A 25477-nucleotide genomic window follows, 5' to 3' on the forward strand; every position below is an offset into this window, starting at 1 on the left:
GCCCTAGAGAAGGAGGACTCAGAATTGTGGGGAGGCTTTTTCAACTTACAAGGTAATGCAGATTCTGATATGGCCACCTGGCAGGCTGAAAGGATTAGCATGTTTCCACAATGAGCATCACTGCCATACTGTTGCAACTGGTGTCTTATGAAACAAGCTGCTTAAAAACACAGTACATAGTCAAGAAAAATAAATTGACTAATATAAATCCTTACTTCTGAATTTGGACATAAGCTTCACATTCATAAGAGCTTCAAAAGAATGAATACCAATTAAAAATAGTTTGAAAAATAAGTTTTCACATTCTTTCAATAAAAGTGATGCCTTCTCTCCTCTTGGAAATTTTTCTTTATTGTGGTAAAATGCACATGACACAAAACTTAATATTCCAACCACTTTTCAGTGTACAGTTTAGTGACATTAAATGTATTCACATTGTTCTGCAAATATCACTGCCATTCATGCTCAAAACGTCTTCTTCTTCCCAAAGGGCAACAGAGTAGCCATTAAACAATAGCTTCCCGTTTACCTCCCCCCACTCCACCCCTAACCCCTGGCAGCCAACATTCTGCTTTCTGTCTTTATGAATTTGCCTACTCTAGGAACCTCATGTAAGAGGAGTTATACAATATTTGTCCATGTCTAGGTTATATCACAGAGCATTATGTCCTCATTAATCCATAATGTAACATATGTTATAATTTATTTCCCTTTAGGACTAAATAATATTCCATTGTATGTGTACATCACATTTTGTTTATGCATTCATCTATAGATGAACATATGGTTTTTTTTTTTTTTTTTTTTTTTTTTGAGATGGAGTCTCACTCTGTCGCCCAGACTGGAGTGCAGTGGCGCAATCCCAGCTCACTGCAAGCTCCGGCTCCCGGGTTCATGCCATTCTCCTGCCTCAGCCTCCCAAGTAGCTGGGACTACAGGTCTCCACTACCACACAAGGCTATTTTTTTTTTTTTTTTTTTTTTTTGTATTTTTAGTAGAGACAGGGTTTCACTGTGTTAGCCAGGATGGTCTTGATCTCCTGACCTCGTGATCCACCCACCTCGGCCTCCCAAAGTGTTGGGATTACAGGTGTGAGCCACAGCGCCCAGCTGTATGGGTTGTTTCTACTTTTCAGTTGTTGTAAATAGCACTTCTATGAACATAGGTGTACAAATACCTTATCAAGTCCTTACTATCAATTATTTTAAGTATATACTAAAAGTGACATTTTAACTGATGTTAACTACTTGGATTAAAGACTAAAGAAAAAAAATTACCATTGGATTTTCTTTTTGCACTCCTCATAATTAAAATGACTGATTACTTGTCACTAACAAAAGTCAACTTGGAAGAACCAGTTGTGACATAGATACCCAGCATGAAACCATAGTAAATATAGATCTTCTCAGATAACTTTTTTTGTTCTGTGCACTTTTGATACAATTCATGTACTTAAATGTGACATGAGCATTCAAATTATTGAGCCAGAAATCCAATATCTACATGTCTTTATATGTCTTTGTCCTAGAAAATCCTCAGGAGACCTCCCTTAACAATAACTGCTCAAAAATGACTCACATATCGACGTGCAAACCAATCATTTGCAAAGATAACGGGACAGGAATGATTGGCTCTGACCAGTCATTTTTCACCACCTTGGAATAGGCTTCACTTCCCCTGAAGTACATGATCCCCAAAAATAATGCCTAAATAAAACTGAACTTCTGTTAAAACATGAGGAAGGAGAAATGGCCAACTAATGGTGTCTACTATACTCAGATAAAGTGAGTACACAAAATCCAAGGAGACTTCACTTAAATTAACTCAGGGGTACAAACAGAATAATTTAAAACTTACCTTCACCTAAATTTCAGATAATTATATTATTTTCCACTCCGTATAGTGTAAATGTGAATTGAAACTATATTAGGTATTTTGTCCATCTAGATTTAATTATAACATGTTTTTATTTATTTACTTTTTTGGGGGGAGGGGTCTAGTTTACTAGAATGTGGCTTCTGTAAGAGAAGAGAGAGTCTATTTTGTCTGCTTCCATATTTTCAGTACAGGGTAGGAACATAGTATATGTTTTCTTTAAAAAATGAACTAAGAACAAGTTTTTAAGTATATTAGGTATACCCCTTCAGAGCAGATGTACAACTGTTTTTTACCATATTATTACTTATATTGGATATTTCATTTCTACGATGGTTTTATTGTGTCACTTTACCTGTAGCATATTTTAAAAATAATGCCCCAAATTCACTACTCATCTTATAAGCTAGTATAGCCTTATTCATTGCTATTTCAAAGTCTTCTCTTACTTTGTCAATCCTATTCTATGTAACAATTCTTCTTTCCCTTCTTACACAAAGTACACATTTACATTTAACTTTTATCATTCTGCATTATGTCATGGACCAAAAACAAAACAAAACAAAACACAAAAACAAACTTGCTAGCATGGTAGATGATCTACCATTACCTAATATTATATAGCAATTGGTAGAAACACCTCTTTCACAATCACGGGCTACTTCCCATTTTTAAAATCATCTTTCCTTCTTTCAAACACCACAGATGAGCTGGCCCTGATTCATTGCTGTTTCCATTAATATTTTTGTTGCTCTAAGTATAAAATGAGAAGAACTGCTTAACTCATGCTCTGATTAAATTCTGGAAAGGAGAAGATTCCAGGCTTCAAGGCTAAAGGCAGCAAATGGAATTGTTAAACACTAAGGATTTATTACTGCCATCCTCTCCTAAATCCCTTGCCTCCTATCACTCAAATATGCTCTGCACTTTGCTTCTTCTGGGTTTTGGCTTACTTTGTTTGTTTTGTCTACTTAGACTGTCTTCGTCATATAGATTTCACTTTGAAAAAAAAAAAAAAAAAAATCTAACCACCCTTCAGTGCTAGTCTTAAATTCTTCCTCCAGGAAACCTTTATGTTCATTCACCAACTGAGATGTTTTCTTCCTTTGAATCCACATGACAATTTGTGCTCTCCTACTTGACTTTATTATTATAGCATACGCTTGCATCAACACATTACTAAACTTTTCTTCTCTCTGTCTCTCTCTCCCCCGCTCTCTCTGCCTCTCTTTCTCACTTCTTTCTCTGACTCTTGCATAAAGTACCTAGTATATTATATTGCATGAAGTTGGTTTCCTAGAAAGGACCCCTTTCCCTATCCTGAATAACCCACTGATTGCTTGAAGGAGGGGGTGGGTTCCTTAGAGTTCTCAGTCGTCTGGAGACACAATCACTCCCATCACTGTATACCTCATCACAAGAAGTCCATGCATACTGTAGAGGGCGTATCTCCCCACCCAGATGCTTCTTTCAATGCAATGTCTTTACGCACCTTATTAAGACTCAGTATCTCACTGGACTTTGACCCTACTACCAAACTTTCCTCAGAATTCCTTGGAAATCACAGTCCATCATCAACAAAATCCCCTAAATATTCAACTTTCCCTGTTAGTGTTACCTATACTTTTTGATTCCTTCTTTCTCCCTATACCCCTCCTTGACAAAAGATGCTGCTTTCTGTAGATCTCCCAGTAGTGACTCCCATAATTTACATAGCACAGAGCCTAGGAGTGCAGGGCAAGCATCCTTCTGACTCCTTTGACACTCAGTACCAATTCCTCTGAAGTGAATGACATCAGATAATGCCACCCATTAAATTTCCTTGGTATAGTCATCACATGCCTTTTGAGTAATCTCCTTTATTAGTGGACTAGTTTAACATTTGGCTTATCTTTTTTTCCTACATCACACTATAGGATTAGTAGCATAAGTGGTGATGTAGAAATCCACAATGACATTCTAATCACAGTAGCATTTGACAGTCAATAATTCTCTTTTATCAGTCTTGTTCTTTCCATGGTTCCGGGGCCTTGCATTTTCCCCGTATTCCTGCCACCTCATGGCAGCGACATCTCAGTATCCCCACACCCTTCTTCTCCTGATCTGTAAGTGCTGAAGTTCCCAAAGCTTAGTCTTTGGATTTTTTTGTCAAACCCATTTTCTGGGTGATTTCATCTTGACCCCTTTTTTTGCTCTCAAGTCTAGGTCAGCATTTGTAACTGCCTTGCCAAGAATTAGGTTTTTGTACTGAAAAAGCCTCATGAACCTTGATTACTGCCATCACAATAGGCAGTGGAGGAGATATGGGGATCTGTTTAGGACATAAAACACCAAGTTATTCTTGATTTTTCCTAATGTCCCCTGTATAATTCATCAGCAAATCCTATATGTTCTATATTTTAACCCCCTTCTCAAGGTCTCTAGCCTATCAACATCATTCAACCTACTGTCAAATTTTGCCTGGACTTGTCATGCATTTAACTCTACTTGTCCAAAACACTGTGTTACCCATTCCCAACATCCTCCCTGCACAACATCTACAATAATCTTTTTATATTGGATTATGTCATAACTGTTTAAATCATTCAAAAGCTTTCTTTCCAACACACCTAGGACAAACACCATATTCTAGCCCCAGGTCCATTTCTGATCTCATTTCCTATCAGACTTTTTCATTCACACTAGCCTCCAGCTCCCTGTCTACCTTTAGGGCTTTACAAAGAAATCCCAGAATGCTGCTCACTTAAGAATCCACAAGTTTTGATCTTTTGCTTTATTCAGGTAACTGTTTCAGTTTTATCCCAAAAGAACTATCTTGACTTTATTATCTAAAATAGCACCACTCTCATTCTTCCCTTGTCAATCTTTTTTTCCCCTTAGAATTTATCACTACATAACTTACTGATCTATTCATTTCTTCAACTAGTTTGACTGCATTACTCAGGTGGAAACTTTGATTGTTTGTTTGCTTCTTCAATTGCTCTATATCCAACTTCTAGAACAGTGTTTAGCACATTATAGGTACTCAAACATATTTGACTAAATGATAGAACTAAATCAATTAAGAGTTAATGAGACTAAAATACAAAATGAGAAAAATCAGCTACAAAGGATGCTTACTTGTGGATAACAACATAAATTAAATATAATGAGTGACAGATTTGTGGACTACTTTTAGTTAAACTGCTGATTCAGATCAGGGGTCTGTACTTGGCATAGTGGAAGGGCTATTTTGCAAGCCCAACACAATTAGGTTGAATTTTTTTCTTACTGAGAGTGAGGTGATAAAACTACACGTAAGAAGAGCTCTAATCATGATGCTCCTGGTAATAGGAAAATAAAGGCAATTACTCATGTGCAAAACTAGAGGCAATCAAAAGCTAGATTTGCCAGAGATGTTTAGGTTTTATGTGCAATTTACAGCTATTTACAAGTTAACCATTGAAATGCTGTCCAAAATTAACTCTGCAATTGAGAATCCAAAATGTTTGGCATCTAAACTTTTTCCTCAGTAAAATGCAATCTTTAAAATTTTTTCTTAATAATAAAACATTAGTAATGCACAGTTGATTTGAAATAGTCATAAACATTTGATTATAAACAATTATAGTCATTATTAATAAACATTTGATGACAAATAAAGAAAAAAATTGAAAAATTTACTACTTTGGTCTTAGATACTGCATTTTTGAAATTCCAAGCAAGCCAACATTTTCTGAGACATCAAGATCTTTGTAACTTTTAGTAAAGTACTAAAATTGGTAGTGTTATTTTTTTACTTTCACTCAATCGGCACTTACAATTCAAACATTTATTTCAGAAAAAAAAATCATTACTTAATTTATTACACTATTTCTTCTACTAGAAGTGGTAATTTAATATTTGTCATTAGAGATTCCATTTTGAGAATCTTTTGAGTTATCCTACTGGAGGAATACAAACCACTAAGAAAATATATACATTTCAACATCTTATTCAATGTAAAACATCATAAATATTTTGTTACCATTTTCATAGTAAAATAAAACTCAAAAAAGTTGCTAAGTACTTACCTGATATAATCTGTATTGAGTTTAGATAACTAAACTAATATAGCTCCAAGTTTCAGGCTTTTATTTATACAGCATAAGTATGCAGTTAATGCAAACTATAGGGCTACAGCTTATCTGCAAAACCCAAGCTTTCCTTTTATTTTAGTTCTGTATATTAACATAATTTCTCATACCTTCACTTTGAGTACAGAAGTAAACATTCTTGCATCTTCAGATACACCTCCAATGTAGAATTTTTTCTGAAACACTGGGGGATGATTATTTTCATCCTGAATCTCAATGTATACTTTAGCCGTATTGCCTGGAGGACAAGAAATGATACATTTTTTATTGGTGGTTATTCATGGGGGAAAAAAAGTACTGAAGTAAATACTTGCTGCACTTTTTCTGGGAAACACTGAAAATAAATCAAAAGCCATTTCTAGATGGCATGCCTAGTACCCCCAAATTCAGGGGACCCTGATAATGATGCTTCTGGTATAAAAATGTTAAGTTGCTGTTACTTCTTTTAATTACAATGTCCTGGTAATTCATTTTACTTGATTTACTTTGGCACTAAAACATTTCACCCTGCTAATTTTAATGAAACAATTCAACTGTTTTTGTTCGCAGACACTTCACACACAATACCAGTTATACCAATGGGACACAAATATGTAAACCCGTTATGAAATAATAGAAACTGTCATAAACTCTATATGAATATATATTTATGTATTCTTAAGTATAAAATCAGCAATGGCATTTCTTTAGCTTAAAATTGTACTATAACATTTTTATTTTAAGACTAAAAGTAACAGTATTTGGGTGAGGTGTTTATTTCCACAAATGGAAAACAAGTTTTATCATGCCTTGGAAACTGTCAGTGTTAGAGGCTAACATTCACTGAAAACAATGTAGCTGAAGATAAGATAAATGCTGCATTTTGCCATTTAAATAACAGTAAATGTACCATAAATGATACATGTCATCATCACATGTTAGAACCTCCCTCAAATCATTACACCTTTAATGAGAAATGTGGTACTTGTCACTAGTCCAAAAATGACCTTTTACAAAACAATGTAATGTATAAAAATAACTTATAAACCAAATAAAATGGGAAATAATTGGCTATTCATTTCATAAAAAAAATAAAGTCAGATAAGTATTGCTAATGTATTACCTAAGTGAACTTTTCTGATGCATTTCAGTTATGATCAAATATATGGCAATTAATGTACACACTATTTATCAAGGATGTCCTTATTTTGGTGTTTTACCTGTGTTTAATGTCTCCTGTACAATTTTAACTAATTAACCCCAGTGTACTTGCAGGGTACATCATGGGTATACATTTGCATTTGTTGAATAAACTAATGAATGAACAGCTTGTATTAGTAAGAACTTAGAAATAGTCTGTTTGTTTGTTCGTTTGTTTGTTTGCTTTTTTGGTTGCCCTGGGAAAGGTCAGAGAGAACAAGGAGTTAACCCTATGATTTTGCTCCTATCCTGCTGATACTCATTCAGTTTTTCTCTTTTTGTCATCTGTGACCTGGAAGAGGTAGAATCAAGAGGAAAACCATGCTAGCCCAACAGAGAAGAGAACCAGCAGGGAAGTAGGGCTAATAGCAGATTATGCTTCTCTATCCTGCAGTGCCAGGGCTCTGACTTGTACCCTAGTCAGCCAATCAGAATTCATCCAAAATGAAATCATTTTTAGTTTAGTAGCAGACCAATTTTATCTCTAGAATAAAAAATGCTAACAGCTCTAAATTTAAAAATAAAAGAGGAATTTTAGAATATATCACCTTTCCAATCACTTATTTCCTTTCATTCAGAAATATATACAATTCACATGTGCTATTTCTTTTCAGAACTCTTAGAATGACAGAAGTCTCAGAAAAATACTGATGATGTATATTTTCTTCTTTAAATGGGATGAGTCATTTAAAATGTTATACAATTTGCAGAGAACAAGAACTTTGTCATGATCTCTTCCCTTACCTCCCAGCCCTAACTTCATATCTGGATGGTAACCAAATCCTACATGTCAGCCTCATAAGCAGGTAAATTAATGCATAATAAATATATATTGTGTCATTTTTCTCTCAGCTCCACAGCTGCCCATATACTTAAGTCTGTTGTTGTCTCACCTGAGTGATTAAACATCATCTGCTCCCCTGTCATGTCTTTCTATTGTGTCCTGCATTCTGATATAACAAAGATATTACAAAATATACAAATGGGATACATTAAATCAAATGTTAACTCAACAACCACCATTCATAGGTACATTTTTTTTTTTTTTTTTTTTTTTTTTTGAGATGGAGTCTGGCTCCGACGCCCAGGCTGGAGTGCAGTGGCACAATTTCGGCTCACTGCAAGCCCCACCTCCTGGGTTCACACTATTTTCCTGCCTCCCTCTTCCGAGTAGGTGGGACTACAGGTGCTCACCACCGCACTCAGCTATTTTTTTGTATTTTTAGTAGGGACAGGGTTTCACCGCGTTAGCCAGGATAGTTTCCATCTCCTGATCTTGTGATCCGCCCACCTCGGCCTCCCAAAGTGCTGGGATTACAGGTGTGAGCCACTGCGCCTGGTCTCATATGTACATTTAACAGAGACATTACAAAATACAAATAGGATACATTGAAGCAAATGTTCAACCACCATTCATATGTACATTCTATCATTTAATTGTTTCTTTGTAAACATTCATTGTAACTTTTGAGGGGCTGCCAGTGTTAGCTACTCTGGTTACTACTATGTGAGATAAAATATAAAAATATATAATCTTCAAAACATAAACAATTTATATCAAACCATTTAGCATAAAATATAAGGCTCTTAATAATCTAACATGGTTATTTGGTTTTATTTTACTCTTCTCTCAATTTTATTATCATTGATAGATATTGCGAGCAAGCAATTTTGTGGCTGTAATTGTGTGTGTACATACACAATCCCAAACCCCTCACAGACACACACACACACACACACACACACGCATGTATGCACGCAAACCTACAAACTTTACAAAGTCTTGAGAATAAAGAAGGGTATTATAAAATACATGGACTCTATTACAGGTAGAACTTTAAGACTTAAAACTCATGATTTTGGGTTATCAGATTACTCATTTTTTTTCAAACAATACTACACTAATCCATTTTTTTAATTGACAAATACATTTTAATATGTAGTGAATTTTTCACCATATCCTTAAAATGTCTATGACTAGGGAAGTAACTTGGTGGTATAGTCTATAGAAGAATAACTTTATTTGGCCCTGGTTTACTGAAAGCTAAGGGGCTTTCTTTTGTAAGTCAGGTATTTATTTAGGTGTGTTCATATGTCTGATTAATAAGTACTAACAATTCTTTTTTTTTTTTGAGATGGAGTTTGACTCTTGTTGCACAGGCTAAAATGCAATGGCGCAATCTTGGCTCACCACAACCTCTGCCTCTTGGATTCAAGTGATTCTCCTGCAGCCTCCTGAGCAGCTTTGACTACAGGCATGTGCCACCATGGCCGGCTAAGTTTTTGTGTTTTTTTCAGTAGAGACGGGATTTGTCCATGTTGGTGAGGCTGGTCTCGAACTCCCGACCTCAGGTAATTCGCCCACCTCAGTCTCTCAAAGTTCTGGGAATATAGACATGAGCTACCATGCCTGGCCAACAATTCTTAAAAATATCATGTGTATATTCATATACATACTTTACATACTTACATGTATATTTTGTGCATATAAGTTTAAGATTCAAATACCAAATTGTTCCTATGAAAGCTCCTTTGATTCAGTGGCCTGTATCAGTTATTAAGTGGTTTGTGGGAAAAGGGTCTATGGATAACCCAAAATATTATTATATAACCTGAACATAATGGGGAGAGATGATTATACTTAATTATAATATTTTAATTAAATGATATTTATTTATACGAAAATTAATGACTATACAATACTAAATTCCAGAATACTTCACAACCAGCACACAAAGAGAAACTCAAAAACATTGTTTAGACTTAAAAGAATTTATACATTCATTTATTTATTTTAAAAAGCCATGATCATTTAGTTCTTTTCACAACAGAGAAACAGCTATAATGTGATTTATAACAATACTGTATCATGAATTTTGAAATTTATTATGTTTGCTATATATCTAATTATGTAGGATAGTTTGTAATAGTCAACCAAAAATAAATATAAAATTGTGAAAAAGGTGTTTTAATTAAGTTTGTGGCTTAGAATAAAATTGTTAATTTTTGTTTTCCATAATGTAAAATAGACTAGTCTTCTTTTTTTTCCTTCTCCTTGATAATTTTAGGCAGTTGTTAGGTATCCTCCTTTGAAATGCTATAGTGTATTAAAAATGTTTCTTTCTATATAAATAACCTTTCCAGAGCTTAGTTTACATTGCATTTAGTTATAAGTATGATTTTATCCTTATTAGATTTTAATATTCTTAAAGATGGAAATTGTATCTCCTACATCTATTAGTACTATAATGCTTCAGTTTGTAGATAGTTTTTCCCCTCAGATATTATTCTAACAGCATTTCTTAATTTTTGCTGAACAAAAAAGTTGATATTCAATTAATTTGTTAGTTTTCTTTGATTATAATCATGAGATTATGATTAACTGAAACAAAAAGTTAACTCTTGGAAGGATATGAGGGAGCTCACTAAATCAAAGTGAAGTCCAAAGAAGGCTTTTGGTACCACAAAATAATCAGGAAGTTGCAGAGTCTTTAAAGCAGCAGATGTTTGATTTTCTCTGCAGATGAAATAACAGCAAACTCTGTTCTTCTATGTTCTTTTACCCTACTTCTTCCTCTTTTTTTTTTTTTTTAAACAAACAAAAAAACAACCCACTAGGCTTAAGTATCATACCCTGGGGACACATTACCTGACTGTCCTAATTTGGGTCATGTGCTTGATCCTTGTCTCGGGGAGAAGTCACTAGATCATCCACTTGAGAAATCATTGGGATAATTACAAGAAATTGTAGTGTTTCTACTTAAAGAATGTAAAATAAATGTTAGCCAGTAAAAAAGTAAAAGCAAATAAATGTACACCTATAGTTAAATCACTAGAACAGCATTATTTTCAATTTTTTTATTCATGTATACACAATGTACATGACATCATCAATTTCCTCGGCTCACATGCTTCCCCACTAAGGACTGTACCATGTTCTTCCACCAGATTTGGATACTGATTATTTCAAGGTAGAAACTTGGAAGCAACTCTGATTTAAATTATTTTAAGATAGCCTGTTTTTTATCTCCTTGAGTATTTACAAAAACTTTTTTTCCATGTCGTATCCTTTATTTAATGTAGACATCAAACATATAAACAAAGAAAGATGCTAGAAAGAAAAAGGAAAGCACTATGATAAAACAGATTGAAAAATGTTAGGGGACCAACATGCATGCCTAATATCCTAGTATTCTCCTCCAGTCTCCCTTCTGACTCATCTAAACAATGCAAGTATTGGAAAGAGAACCAAAAACAATGAAATAAATTACAAACTAGGCTAAAGAGTTATTTGGAAAGTGTTTTGGTTAAGAGACATTATAATTTTTCTGTGTGCTTTGGGGCACCCTGCCTTATTTTTCTTCCGTTATTAATTTTTTTCTCCAGTTTTCTATGGGACAATCTTTTCTTTGGCCAGAACATTTGGCTTTAGTAAGCCAAAAGTTTTAAAAATGACTCCTGAGGTAAGAAAATGTGAGATACCTTCTTGCAATGTTTTAAAGAAAGAGAAAATAATACTTTTATGTAGTCAAGCTCAGGGAAAAATTTAAGACTTAGTATAGATACCTCCTTGAATATTTCTTCTGTTCTATTTTAGACATTTAAACATGGTAGAAGGAGTTCAGAAGAGTGATTTTAAATACCTATTAACCACAACTTGACTCTATGATTTTTAAGACCAAATTTAGTTTGATTTTTTCCCTTCCCTTACTTTTAATAATCAATACTGTGATGTTATTTTTTTCTTTTTAGGAAGGCCCTATTATCCTCAAGATGAATCCATTTCATTTATGCACATGACTAATCTAGTGCCTACACTGCACTGGATTTTCGAAGAAAGTCTTACTGAATAGAAAGCCAATGAGTTAAAAGTGTTCTCAACTGTGATCAATTTGGCTTCTCCAGAGCCATTTTTGATAGTCATGACTGTGTGGATAGGGGAAGGTAGTGCTACTGGAATTAAATGAGTAGAGGTCAGGGATGCTGAGAAATGTTCTGTGATGAACAGAATGGGTCCTCATCCCAAACAAACAAAATATTTGTCCCAAAATGTCATTAGTGATGAGGCTGAGAAACCCCAAATTAAGCAAAAAGAGAAAGAGGAATTAGATGAGTTAAGATAAAATGGAAAGTTTCCAGAAAGCTATAGTAACACCCTCCTCAATCCATATGCATGTACATGCCTTTAATGTGGAATTTATCAATATATGCTGTAATTATTTGATCACACATTGGTTATACTCTTTTTAACTGTGTCCTATAAAGTCAAGGGCTCAAGCCTGTTTACTTCTACTCCTGCCACTGCCTTCTGGCCTCTGTTCCTGACATTCTCTCCATTTAAAATATTCTTAACTCCAAGTCATTTCTTTAGTCATTGCTGGCAAATATACATTATAGAAATATTTATTCCTGTACTTGGGAATGTAGGAGTTTAGTCTGATTAGAAAACATACACTAGACTATATTTTCCTCAACACCTTAAAGGAAAGGACTGTCTTTTTCTTATTGTTATATATCCTTCTTGCCTAACACATTAAATGATTTTTTAAATTGATATCATGGTAACTGATTTATAGAGTCTTCAAACAGTCCTATTGAAGAGAATTTTTTAAATGCCTGGAATATCAGATTTATATTTGTTAATTTGTTGGTATCAAGAGATTGAAGTCAGTTCCTGACTCTAAAAACACACAATTTTTTATGCTGTTTTTCTTTTAAGACAATTTTTGTTTATGCTTTACGGGTAAATTAATTCTGGAAGCATTGTGACTTCCACATAGTAGGTGATACGGTTTGGCTCTGTGTCCCCACCCAAATCTCATCTTGAACTATAATCCTCACATATCAAGGGAAGAACCTGGTGGGAGGTGATCAGATCATGGGGGCAGATTTCCCCAGTGTGTTCTCATGTAGTGAGTTTGCACGAAATCTGATGGTTTTATAAGGGGTGCTTCCCCCTTCACTCTCTCTTTCCTGCTGCCTTGTGAAGAATGTACTTACTTCTCATGGCCTCCCCAGCCATGCGGAACTGTGAGTCAATTAAATATCTTTTCTCTATAAATTACCTAGTCTCGGGTACTTCTTTATAGCAGTGTGAAAACAGACTAATACAGTAGGTGTTCAATAAATGTTAAATTAAATTGTAATTGCTACCACTTCACTACTCCCAAGTGTCCTCTTAAATAAAATAAATTGCTCTATTTTATTCCTGTAAATTAAATTAGGTAACAGATTTTTAAGCATTTAAAAATCATAACAACAAACATCCCTGTTCCAAGATGGCTGAATAGGAACAACTCCAGTCTGCAGCTCCCAGCATGACTGGTGCAGAAGACGGGTGATTTCTGAGCTTCTAACTTAGGTACCTAATTTGTCTCAATGGGACTGGTTGGACAGAGGGTGCAGCCCATGGAGGATGAGCCGAAGCAGGGACATTGCCTCACCTTGGAAGCACGAGGGGTCGGGGGATTTCCCTTTCCTAGCCAAGGGAAGCCATGGCAGATTGTAACCAGTAAATACGGACGCTGCTGCTCAAATGCTGTGCTTTTCCAGTCTTAGCAAATGGCACACCAGGAGATTATACCCGCACCTGCTTGGTGGGTCCCATGCCTACAGAGCCTTGCTCACTGCTAGCACAGCAGTCTGAGATCCATATGCGAGGCAGCAGCCTGCCAGGGGAGGGGTGTTCACCATTGCTGAGGCTTGAGTAGGTAAACAACGTGGCTGGGGAAGCCCGAACTGGGAGGAGCCCACTACAGCTCAAAAAGGCCTGCTGCTTCTGTAGACTCCACTTCTGGGGGCAGGGCATAGCTGAACAAAAGGCATCAGAAACTTCTGCAGACTTAAATGTCCTGGTCTGACAGCTCTGAAGAGAGTAGTGGTTCTCCCAGCATGATGTTTGAGCTCTGAGAACAGACAGACTGCCTCCTCAAGTGTGTCCCTACCCCTGTGTAGCCTAACTAGGAGACACCTCCCAGCAGGAGCTGACTGGCACCTCATACAGGTGGGTGGCCTTCTGGCACAAAGCATCCAGAAGAAGGATCAGGCAGCAATATTTACTGTTCTGCAATATTTGCTGTTCTGCAGCCTCCGCTGGTAATACCCAGGCAAACAGTTTGGAGTGGACCTTCAGCAAACTCCAACAGACCTACAGCTGAGGGACCTGACTGTTAGAAGGAAAACTAACAAACAGAAAGGAATAGCATCAACATCAACAAAAAGGCCATCCACACCAAAACCCCATCTGTAGGTCACCAACATCAAAAACCAAAGGCAGATAAAACCACAAAGATGGGGAGAAACCAGAGCAGAAAAGCTGAAAATTCTAAAAACCAGAACACCTCTTCTCCTCCAAAGGACCACAGCTCCTCGCCAGCAACGGAACAAAGCTGGATGGAGAATGACTTTGATGAGTTGATAGAAGTAGGCTTCAGATGGTCGGTAATAACAAACTTATCTGAGCTAAAGGAGGATGTTCGAATCCATCACAAGGAAGCTAAAAACCTTAAAAAAATTTTAAATGAGTGGTTAACTAGAAGAAACAGTGTAGAGAAGACCTAAAATGATCTGATGGAGCTGAAAACCATGGCAGGAAACTACGTGACACATGCGCAAGCTTCAATAGCCAATTTGATCAAGTGGAAGAAAGGGTATCAGTGATTGAAGATCAAGTTAATGAAATAAAGCTAGAAGAGAAGTTTAGAGAAAAAAAAGAGTAAAAAGAAACGAACAAATCCTCCAAGACATATAGGACTATGTGAAAAGACCAAATCTACATTTGATTGGTGTACCTGAAAGTGGTGGAGAGAATGGAACCAAGTTGGAAAACACTCTTCAGGATATTATCCAGGAGAACTTTCCCAACCTAGCAAGGCAGGCCAACATTCAAATTCAGGAAGTACAGAGAACACCACAAAGATATTCTTATTCTAAAACTGACCACATAGTTAGAAGTAAAGCACTCCTCAGCAAATGTAAAAGAACAGAAATCACAACAAACTGTCTCTCTGACCACAGTGCAATCAAATTAGAATTCAGGATTAAGAAACTCACTCAAAACCACACAACTACTTGGAAACCAAAAAACATGCTCCTGAATGACTACTGGGTAAATAATGAAATGAAGGCAGAAATAAAGATGTTCTTTGAAACCAATGAGAACAAAAACACAACCTACCAGAATCTCTGGGACACATTTAAAGCAGTGTGTGGAGGGAAATTTATAGGACTAAATGCCCCCAAGAGAAAATAGGAAAGATCTAAAATCGACACCCTAACATCATGATTAAAAGAACTAGAGAAGCAAGAGCAAACAAATTCAAATGTTAGCAGAAGGTAAAAAGTAACTAAGATCAGAGCAGAACTGAAGGAGATAGAGACACAAAAAACCCTTCAAAAACTCAATGAATCCAGGAGCTGGTGTTTTGAAAAGATCAACAAAATTGATAGACTGCTAGCAAGACCAATAAAGTCTTACATCCTCCCAAGACTAAATCAGGAAGAAGTTGAATCTCTGAATAAACCAATAACAGGCTCTGGAATTGAGGCAATAATTAATACCCTACCAACCCAAAAAATGTCCAGGACCAGACGGATTCACGGCCAAAGTCTACTAGAGGTACAAAGAGCAGCTGCTACTTTCCTTCCGAAACTATTCCAATCAATAGAAAAAGAGGGAATCCGCTGTAACTCATTTTATGAGGCCAGCATCAACCTGACACCAAAGCCGGGCAGAAACACAACAACAAAAAAAGAGAATTTTAGACCAATATCCCTGATGAACACTGATGTAAAAATCCTCAATAAAATACCAGCAAACTGAATCCAGCAGCACACCAAAAAGCTTATCCACCAAGATCAAGTAAGCTTCATCCATGGGATGCAAGGCTGGTTCAACATACACAAATGAATAAACATAATCCATCACATAAACAGAACCAATGGCAAAAGCCACATGATTTTCTCAATAGATGCAGAAAAGGCCTTTGACAAAATTCAACAGCGCTTCATGCTAAAAACTCCCAATAAACTAGGTATTAATGGAACATATCTCAAAATAATAACAGGTATTTCTGACAAACCCATAGCCAGTATCTTACTGAGTGGGCACAAACTGGAAGCATTCCCTTTGAAAACTGGCACAAGACAGGGATGCCCTTTCTCACCACTCCTATTCAACATAGTGTTGGAAGTTCTGGCCAGTGCAATCAGGCAGAAGAAAGAAATAAAGGGTATTTGATTAGGAAAAGAGGAAGTCAAACAGTCCCTGTTTGCAGATGACATGATTGTATGTTTAGAAAACCCCATCGTCTCAGCCCAAAATCTCCTTTAGCTGATAAGAACTTCAGCAAAGTCTCAGGATACAAAAGTCAATGTGCAAAAATCACAAGCATTCCTATACACCAATAACAGACAAACAGAGAGCCAAATCATGAGTGAACTCCCATTAGCAATTGCTACAAAGAGAATAAAATACTTAAGAATCCAACTTTCAAGGGATGTGAAGGACCTCTTCAAGGAGAGCTACAAACCCCTGCTCAACAAAATAAAAGAGGACAGAAACAAATGGAAGAACATTCCATACTCATGGATAGGAAGAATCAATATCATGAAAATGGCCACACTGCCCAAGGTAATTTACAGATTCAATGCCATCCCCATCAAGCTACCAATGACTTTATTCACAGAATTGGAAAAAAAAAAAAAAAAAAAAAAAACTTTAAAGTTCATATGGAACCAAAAAAGAGCCCGCATAGACCAGACAATCCTAAGCAAAAAGAACAAAGCTGGAGGCATCACACTACCTGACTTCAAACTACTACAAAGATACAGCAACCAAAACAGCATGGTACTGGTACCAAAACAGAGGTATAGATTAATGGAACAAAACAGAGGCCTCAGAAATAACACTACACATCTAGAACCATCTGATCTTTGACAAACCTGAGAAAAACAAGAAATGGGGAAAGGATTCCCTATTTAATAAATGGTGCTGTGAAAACTGGCTAGCCATATGTAAAAAGCTGAAACTGGATCCCTTCCCTACACCTTACACAAAAATTAATTCAAGATGGATTAAAGACTTAAATGTTAGACCTAAAACCATAAAAAACCCTAGAAGAAACTGGGGCAATACCATTCAGGATATAGGCATGGGCAAGGACTTCATGACTAAAACACCAAAAGCCACAATAGACAAATGAGATCTAATTAAAATAAAGAGCTTCTGCATGGCAAAAGAAACTACCATCAGAGTGAAAAGGCAACCTACAAAATAGGAAAAATTTTTTGCAATCCACCCATCTGACAAAGGGCTAATATCCAGAATCTACAAAGAACTTAAACAAATTTATAAGAAAAAATCAAACAACCCCATCAAAAAGTAGGTAACGGATATGAACAGACACTTTTCAAAAGAAGACACTTATGCAGCCAACAGAGACATGAAAACATGCTCATCATCACTGGTCATCAGAGAAATGCAAATCAAAACCACAATGAGATACCATCTCACACCAGTTAGAATGGCAATCATTAAAAAGTCAGGAAACAACAGATGCTAGAGAGGATGTGGAGAAATAGGAATGTTTTTACACTGTTGGGGGGAGTTTAAACTAGTTTAACCATTGTGGAAGACAGTGTGGCAATTCCTCAAGGATCTAGAGCTAGAAATACCATTTGACCCAGTGATCCCATTACTGGGTATATACCCAAAGGATTATAAATCATGCTACTATAAAGACACACGCACATGTATGTTTATTGCGGCACTATTCACAATAGCAAAGACTTAGAACTCACTCAAATGTCCATCAATGATAGACTGGATTAAAAAAATGTGGCATATATATACCATACTTTATGGAATACTATGCAGCCATAAAAAAGGATGAGTTCATGTCCTTTGCAGGGACATGGATGAAGCTGGAAACCATCATTCTCAGCAAACTATCACAAGGACAGAAAATCAAACACCACATGTTCTCACTCATAGGTGGGAATTGAACAATGAGAACACGTGGACATAGGACAGGAAACATCACACGCCAGGGCCTGTCATGGGGTTGGGGGCTGGTAGAGGGATAGCATTAGGAGAAATACCTAATGTAAATGTTGAGTTAATGGGTGTAGCAAACCAACATGGCACATGTATACCCTAGTAACAAACCTACACGTTGTGCACATGTGCCCTAAACTTAAAGTATATATAAAAAAAAAAAACATAACAAACAACTGCATGTTGTTTCAATTAAAAGCAATCTATTAAAAACAACAGATTTCTCTAAAAAGTTTAACTTTAGGAAAATATTGACTCTGAAACCATTTTATAATTTGATGGGCTATTTGAAAACATCTTGAAGATTCTGGCTTTTATATCATTATTAATTTTCTCTATGTTCCCCTGTTTCAGTTGTATTCTATAGGCAAATTAATGGTTCTATCGGCAAATTAATGTTAAAAGGATCATCTGAGAGAAATGCTTCAGCTGTTCTTACTAATGGGTCTATATATACATATTTTTGAATATACAGGTGGAAATACATATTTTTACTACAAATGGAATAATTTATCTTAATTGGTATATTTTTAAGTTATTCACTAAAAATATAAAGTAGAATTTGAGAGAAAAGAGAGAAAATACAGTGTGTCCACTAAAGAGAATTAACAGGAATAAAATATACTTACAAAACAGTTAGAAAATAAATTATTAGGTATTTTAGGATAAGAAGCTCACTGGTTCTTCTCAGTTTTTGCTCTGCAGAGATTATTTGTAGCTATATTTTTATATACTATTTATTTTGAGTGGCTAGGCAGAAAGATAGATTGACTCTTTTGTGGTTCATTTCAATAGTTTTCAAATTTAGCTTGGACACTGAATTAATTAGACTTTGCATAATGTTAATTGCTTGTATCTAAAAGAAATATTTTCTGTATGTGTTTGGCTGATAGGTTAATAACTGAATTGAGTAAATAACTGCCTGTCACTACTGGCTCCCAAATGTGACATTCATATTTCCTTTTTCTGCAGGGGATAGAGTCTCGCTCTGTCATCTAGGTTGGAGTGCAGTGGCACGATCTTGGCTCACTGTAACCTCCACCTCCTGAGTTCAAGCAATTCTTCTGCCTCAGCCTCTGGAGAAGCTGGCATTATAGGCGCCCGCCACCATGTCTGGCTACTTTTTGTATTTTTAGTAGAGACGTGGTTTCACTGTGTTGTCCAGGCTGGTCTCAAACTCCTGACCTTGTGATCGGCCACTTTGGCCTCCCAAAGTGCTGGGATTACAGGTGTGAGCCACTGTGCCTGGCCCATATTTGTATAATATATAATACTTGATTTTAGCTAAGTCTTTACATGAAGAAAATGACAACACTGACACTTTGTCATTCCTCAGTATCTGTGGGGGATTGGTCCCAGGACCCCCTTCTGATACCAGAATCCATATATACTCAAGTCCCTAATAGAAAATGGCCATAGTATTTGCATATAACCTACACACATCTTCCCATATCAATCAACTCCAGATAACTTATAATACCTAATACAATGTAAATGCTCCATAAATAGTTGCATACTATATTGTTTAAGGAATAATGACAAAAAATTCTGTGTATGTTCATTATAGACACAACCATCCATTTCTTTTCTGAATATTTTTCATCTCTGGTTGGCTGGATTCATTAATGCAGAACCCATGGTTACAGAAGGCCAACTGTATAGTCATGAGGAAATAATCAGGAAAAAAAGAGTAATATTCTAAGTATTACTTACATTTTGGTTTTAAATCCATTTTAACATTTTTTCCTCCTGGAAAGATTTTATGACTAAATTTATCTGCAAGTTGTAATCACCAAAATAGGAGTAAAGGATGCAAAATTGCTTGTTTTCATTGGTACTGCCAACCTTTTGTTATTCCTGAGTTCAAATGGATACATTTAAAAGCCTCTGCAACTGAGTGATTGTGACTTTTAGCTCAGTCAGTTTCTGTGAGATAAAAAGACACTATTTTAAATCAGTTTTATTTATTAAATGCTAGCTCCCTACAGAAAGCAGCTATTATGCTATTACAGGCCTCATAATGATCAACAAAACTGTAGTAGTTGTAATCTAGGCAATAAAAATGTAAGCATAAATTTTGGAAGCAGAGCCTGGGTCTAACCTGATGATACCACATGTATGCTATGTGACGTTATATAGGTTACTTACTCTCTCTGAGGTAAAGTTTCTTATTCAAAACATTATAATAATTTTACATAAATAACTAGATTAAATGAGCAAATGCAGGTAAGGCATTAAATACATGGTAGTTTTACTATTTTATATATGCCTCAGAGATTCCTGGCTCTCCAGGCAGGAGGGAGAAAATATTAGTTTTCTAATATTTTATATTAGATAATATAATAATAAAATATTATTACTATTATAGGAAGGAAGAAAAATACCAATAGCATGAAATTGAAATAAAATTTCCTAGCACTGAATTTTAAAAGAAAATGGTTTTTATATGAGATATTATGTAGGAATATAGTACACATTAAATAATGTAGTGGAAAATACATTTTTTCGTGCAAGTAAAATAATTTTATGAAATCATAATGAAATACTATTGGAAAACATATGAAAAGTACTGTGTCCTATTAAATATGCATACTTTTGTTTACACAAGACCATACATTTATAGAAAATTAATTTCAAAAACCAAGGGTTCAAGAAAATCAGACTGTATATAATATTCGACCTAACACTATTCTGTTGATGTTACAAGCCTAATAGGAATTATTGCACACTGAATTGCAGGATCACAGCTGAGAAAGACAAAATTATTATATCTGAATAGACCATTAAATGACCTCTGAATTCTTTGACATATAACTAAAAATAAAAGTAGATTTATGCCCCAAAACTAATGCTTTGTTTAAATAAAAACAAGGATGAATAAATATACTAAAATAAATAAACAGGCTAAGAGAAGAACAATCAAAGATGCAAAAAGATTGTGTTGTGGAAATGCAATTTGCTAAGCATTTGAAAAGACACATGGACTGTAGTTATTGTCACATGGGCAGTTTTGAATTTTCATATGTGCACCTAAACACAGACACACACACAACAGATATTAACACTATATTCTTTTTTTTCTTGAGACTATAAAGGAGCTGTGTCTAAAAGATAAGAGAAGAATCCATCAAAATGAAATGAATACACCGATACGGTTTGGATGTTTGTCTCCCCTACATCTCATGTTGAAATGTAATCCCCACTATTGGAGGTGGGACCTGGCGGGAGGTGTTTGGATCATGGAGGTGGACCCCTCACGAATGGCTTAGCACCATCCCCTTGGTGATGAGAGAGTTCTCACTCTTGAGTTCTCAAGAGATCTGGATATTGAAAAATGTGTGGCACCTACCCTACCCTCTTGTTTCTGCTTTGGTCATGTGATACACTGGCTCTCCCTTCACTTTCCACGATTGGAAGCTTCCTGAGGCCCTCACCAAGAGCCTATGCCAGCACCCCACTTCCTGTACAGCCTGTAGAACCATGATCCAAAATAAAGTATCTTTTCTTTATAAATTACCCAGCCTCAGGCATTCCTTTATAGCAATGCAAAAATGGCCTAATACACAAACCAAATATGGTTTTCCACATTTAATGGAAGGAATGGAAGGTGCATTACTCTTTCTTGAATAGTTTCTCTACATTGGACATTTTACTTACAAGATTTATTTAAAAACCTTGCAACAAATCCATGAAATAGGTATTTTCATTTCTGCTTTGTAGATAAAGAAACTGAGACTCAAGGAGATTAAGGAACTAGTCAACTGTTATATCGAAGAGCCAGACTTCATTCCCAGACCTGGTTAAAATTCATGCCCACGTTTCTCTCCCTAGTTAAAACAAGATTTGTAATAACAGCAAAGTTAACTTCCGTTAGACACTTTTGCTCAGCTTCTAGAACACAGGCAATCAAATAGTAGTACTGAATAAAGAATTATTGAATAAAATGCTACATCTATTTCAAAAGGCAGACAAATATCATTGCCCCTTCTATATTTGGATATCAACTGAAGAGTTACTACAAATGATTTAAAGGATTTATAAATGTCTATGGCGTTGTCGAAGGAAGAGGAAAAAAATTCTTTTGAAACAATGTGCTAAATTATTTAATGCTGCTCAAATAAGTTCCTCTGTCCTTTACTGCAAACACACACACACACACACACACACACACACACACACACACACACACACATCACCATAGCTTCCTATTGCTTCTGGAATAGATTACTGTAAAATTAGTGGTTTAAAACAACACCAATGTAATATTGTATAGTATGTAGGTCCAAATGGGTCTCACTGGGCTAAAATTAAGAGGCAGCAGGTCTGCATTTCTTTCCGGAGCCTCCAGGGCGGTATCTGTTTCCTTCTCTTTTTCTAGCTTCTAGAAGCTGCCTGCTTGCATTCTTTAAGCTTAGTGTCCTTTCATCAGTCGAATCTAGCAATGGCCAGTGGAATCTTCTGTTGCATCACTCTGACACTGACTGTCCTGCCTTCTTTCACTTATAAGGATGCTTGTAATTGCATTGAGTCCACCTAGATAGTCCAGAATAATCGCCCTTTTTAAATCCTTAATCCAATCACATCTGGGAAGTCTCTTATCTTAGGTAAATTAACATCTTCCCAAATTTCAGAGATTAGGGCATAGATGTCTCAAGGGAAGGGGGGCATCATTTTGCATACAAGAGACATATTATTGTGTTCTTTTCAATGTAAAATTCTAAGGATATACTATATTTCAAAACAGAAATGTGTTAGGATGTTCCCAAATGAAAAATTTAGGAAAAACAAAATTCTGTTTTAATACAAATGTGGGAGCTCTGAAGCTCTTTTTATGTGCAAACATCACTGACACGATGCTTTAATGGTAATACTAATCATTGAGAAATTTCGGGACTAAGTGTTTTCTGTGCATTATTTCAATTTACTCCTATAATAACATTGTACAGATTATTGATTGCTCACATTTTATCAATGAAGATGATGAGGCTTGGAGGGATTAAATAACATGTGTAAAAGTACTCAACTAGGAGAAAGCATAAATAATATGCAGATTGAACCTGTAACAACATATAGATATAACTATTTCACTTTATGGCCTTAAATTTGAGTCATTTAAAAAACCTGAAATAATCTTTGAATAATTCTAAAATTTGTGATTTATGGGAAGTGGGGAGTAGGGCAATTTATTTCTATTACAAAAAAAAATAATTTATTTGTATTTAGGTTTTAGGTATTTAGGTATATACTTCTATGCCTAGGACCACAAGAAAAATAAACATTTCACTGGGAAATTTCTAAAACTTTCTAAGTTTTTAAAAATACCCAGGAAGCCGAGAATACAGATTGCTAGAATGGGGCCAGGGAAAGCAAACCTACTTCTAAACTGCATGAGGAAAATAATTTAAGGCATATGTAGATAATCTGGTTGGAATTAAAGCCTCCCAGTGGAAGTGTTTCTATATACATTCATTTGAAAATTGGCCGGGCACGGTGGCTCAAGCCTGTAATCCCAGCACTTTGGGAGGCCGAGACGGGCGGATCACGAGATCAGGAGATCGAGACCATCCTGGCTAACCTGGTGAAACCCCGTCTCTACTAAAAAAAATACAAAAAACTAGCCGGGCGAGGTGGTGAGCGCCTGTAGTCCCAGCTACTCGGGAGGCTGAGGCAGGAGAATGGCGTGAACCCGGGAGGCGGAGCTTGCAGTGAGCCGAGATCCGGCCACTGCACTCCAGGCTGGGTGACAGAGCGAGACTCCGTCTCAAAAAACAAAAAAAACAAAAAAAAAAAGAAAAGAAAATAACCCTTTCGCTCACCTCATAACAGCTTGAGGCAAAGTAAAAACAGTATGGATACAAGATGAGAAATCCCATTTCTATAAAGTTGAGGACTTTTTGATCTTGGACGAGGCAGTTGAATACAAGGGCCTGCTTTCTCATGTATAAACTGTAGACAAGCAATAAGGCTACTTTGATGATTAAATGTCATAATAAACAGGTGTATGTTTATAATCACCATATACCTATAAAACATTAGAATTGTCTATAAAAAGTGAAAAGTGTTACGGTGTATATTCTATTTTCAAAACATTTGCATATTTTAATAAAAAATGATAAATTATGTGTAAGTGCATATAAGTGTATGTATATACACTATATAATAATATATTAGGATATTACAATATAATTGAAAAAGATAAATTTTTTTAAAAAATCAAAATCATGGGATAGATTATTTTAATTTTCTTCTTTTCGTATTTTATTTTTATTGTATATAATGATAAGTACTACTTTTCTAATTTAAAATAGTTAATGTTAATGTCATGATGGAAGACTAGAAGTAGAGAGAAAACAGAAGTCATAAAGCATAATGTGCATGAAAATCTTGAATTTTATTTGTTCCTTTCTATGCCGTTTCTAAAATATCATCTCTTTCATCTGAAGAACATGTGGAGATATTATGTGCAAATCTTCATTTTTTTTTTTTCTGCATCAACAAGCCCTGGCTTATGCTAGTAAAGCATATATTTTTTTTCCTCCTAAAATAAAATAAGAATTTGCTTGCTTTTTGTAAGAAGATATTTCCCTAGGTATATTTGATTTACTTGTGAAGATTCAACCAAGAAGCAATGAATAAAGAGAGAAGTGGCCTTGCAAGACACAATTTAATTATTATTTATCTATATATCTTCACTGTGTTCATTAGTCATATGATATACAGCATATTAAATCATTCACTTTTTTCAGAAATTTTAGAAGCAATATAAGTGGGATCAATTTAACTACAACTACTTAGTGTAATGAACATTCTAAATTGAGCTTTTGGAAAGTGCTTAATTAATACTTGTAAAATAGGGGCTCATAGTTCTTGCAATGTGTAATTAACCCCAAGCATTATCTTTAATCTTCTCCTAAACTTCTGAGAGGAGAAAATAGTTTTTGAAGCAACATAAACCGATAAACCTTCAAAAGTTGGGGTAATCAGCTACTTACATTTTTGAGCACTAGTCACAGTATAAATGAAAATTAAAATTCTCTTATGATATAAAGTCAAAATTTAACACTGTAACTTTCAAGTAATATGCCACCCCTCTACACTGACCTCCATACTGCTTACCAAACAGTTAATTCAACCACATTTCAGCCCTAATAGGACTTTTTTAAAAATTTGCCTAAACAGTATCACTTCCTCCTTTATTCTGGCCACAGAAGTCCATTTCCCCTCCTTGGGTTACTATCACCTCTACATTCCA

General features: G+C 35.5%; 1 protein-coding gene across 1 annotated transcript in view; it reads right to left on the minus strand.

Moving 5' to 3' along the window:
• Nucleotides 1–25477, minus strand: part of PCDH15 (protocadherin related 15) — a 791018-nt gene that overhangs the window by 94503 nt on the left and 671038 nt on the right. Inside the window, exon 25 of the mRNA XM_026454840.1 lies at nucleotides 6101–6228. Coding sequence (XP_026310625.1) covers nucleotides 6101–6228 — 128 coding nt within the window. The remainder of the gene's footprint in view (nucleotides 1–6100; nucleotides 6229–25477) is intronic.

Source organism: Piliocolobus tephrosceles, chromosome 9 (assembly GCF_002776525.5).
Source record: "Piliocolobus tephrosceles isolate RC106 chromosome 9, ASM277652v3, whole genome shotgun sequence".
NCBI lineage: Eukaryota > Metazoa > Chordata > Mammalia > Primates > Cercopithecidae > Piliocolobus > Piliocolobus tephrosceles.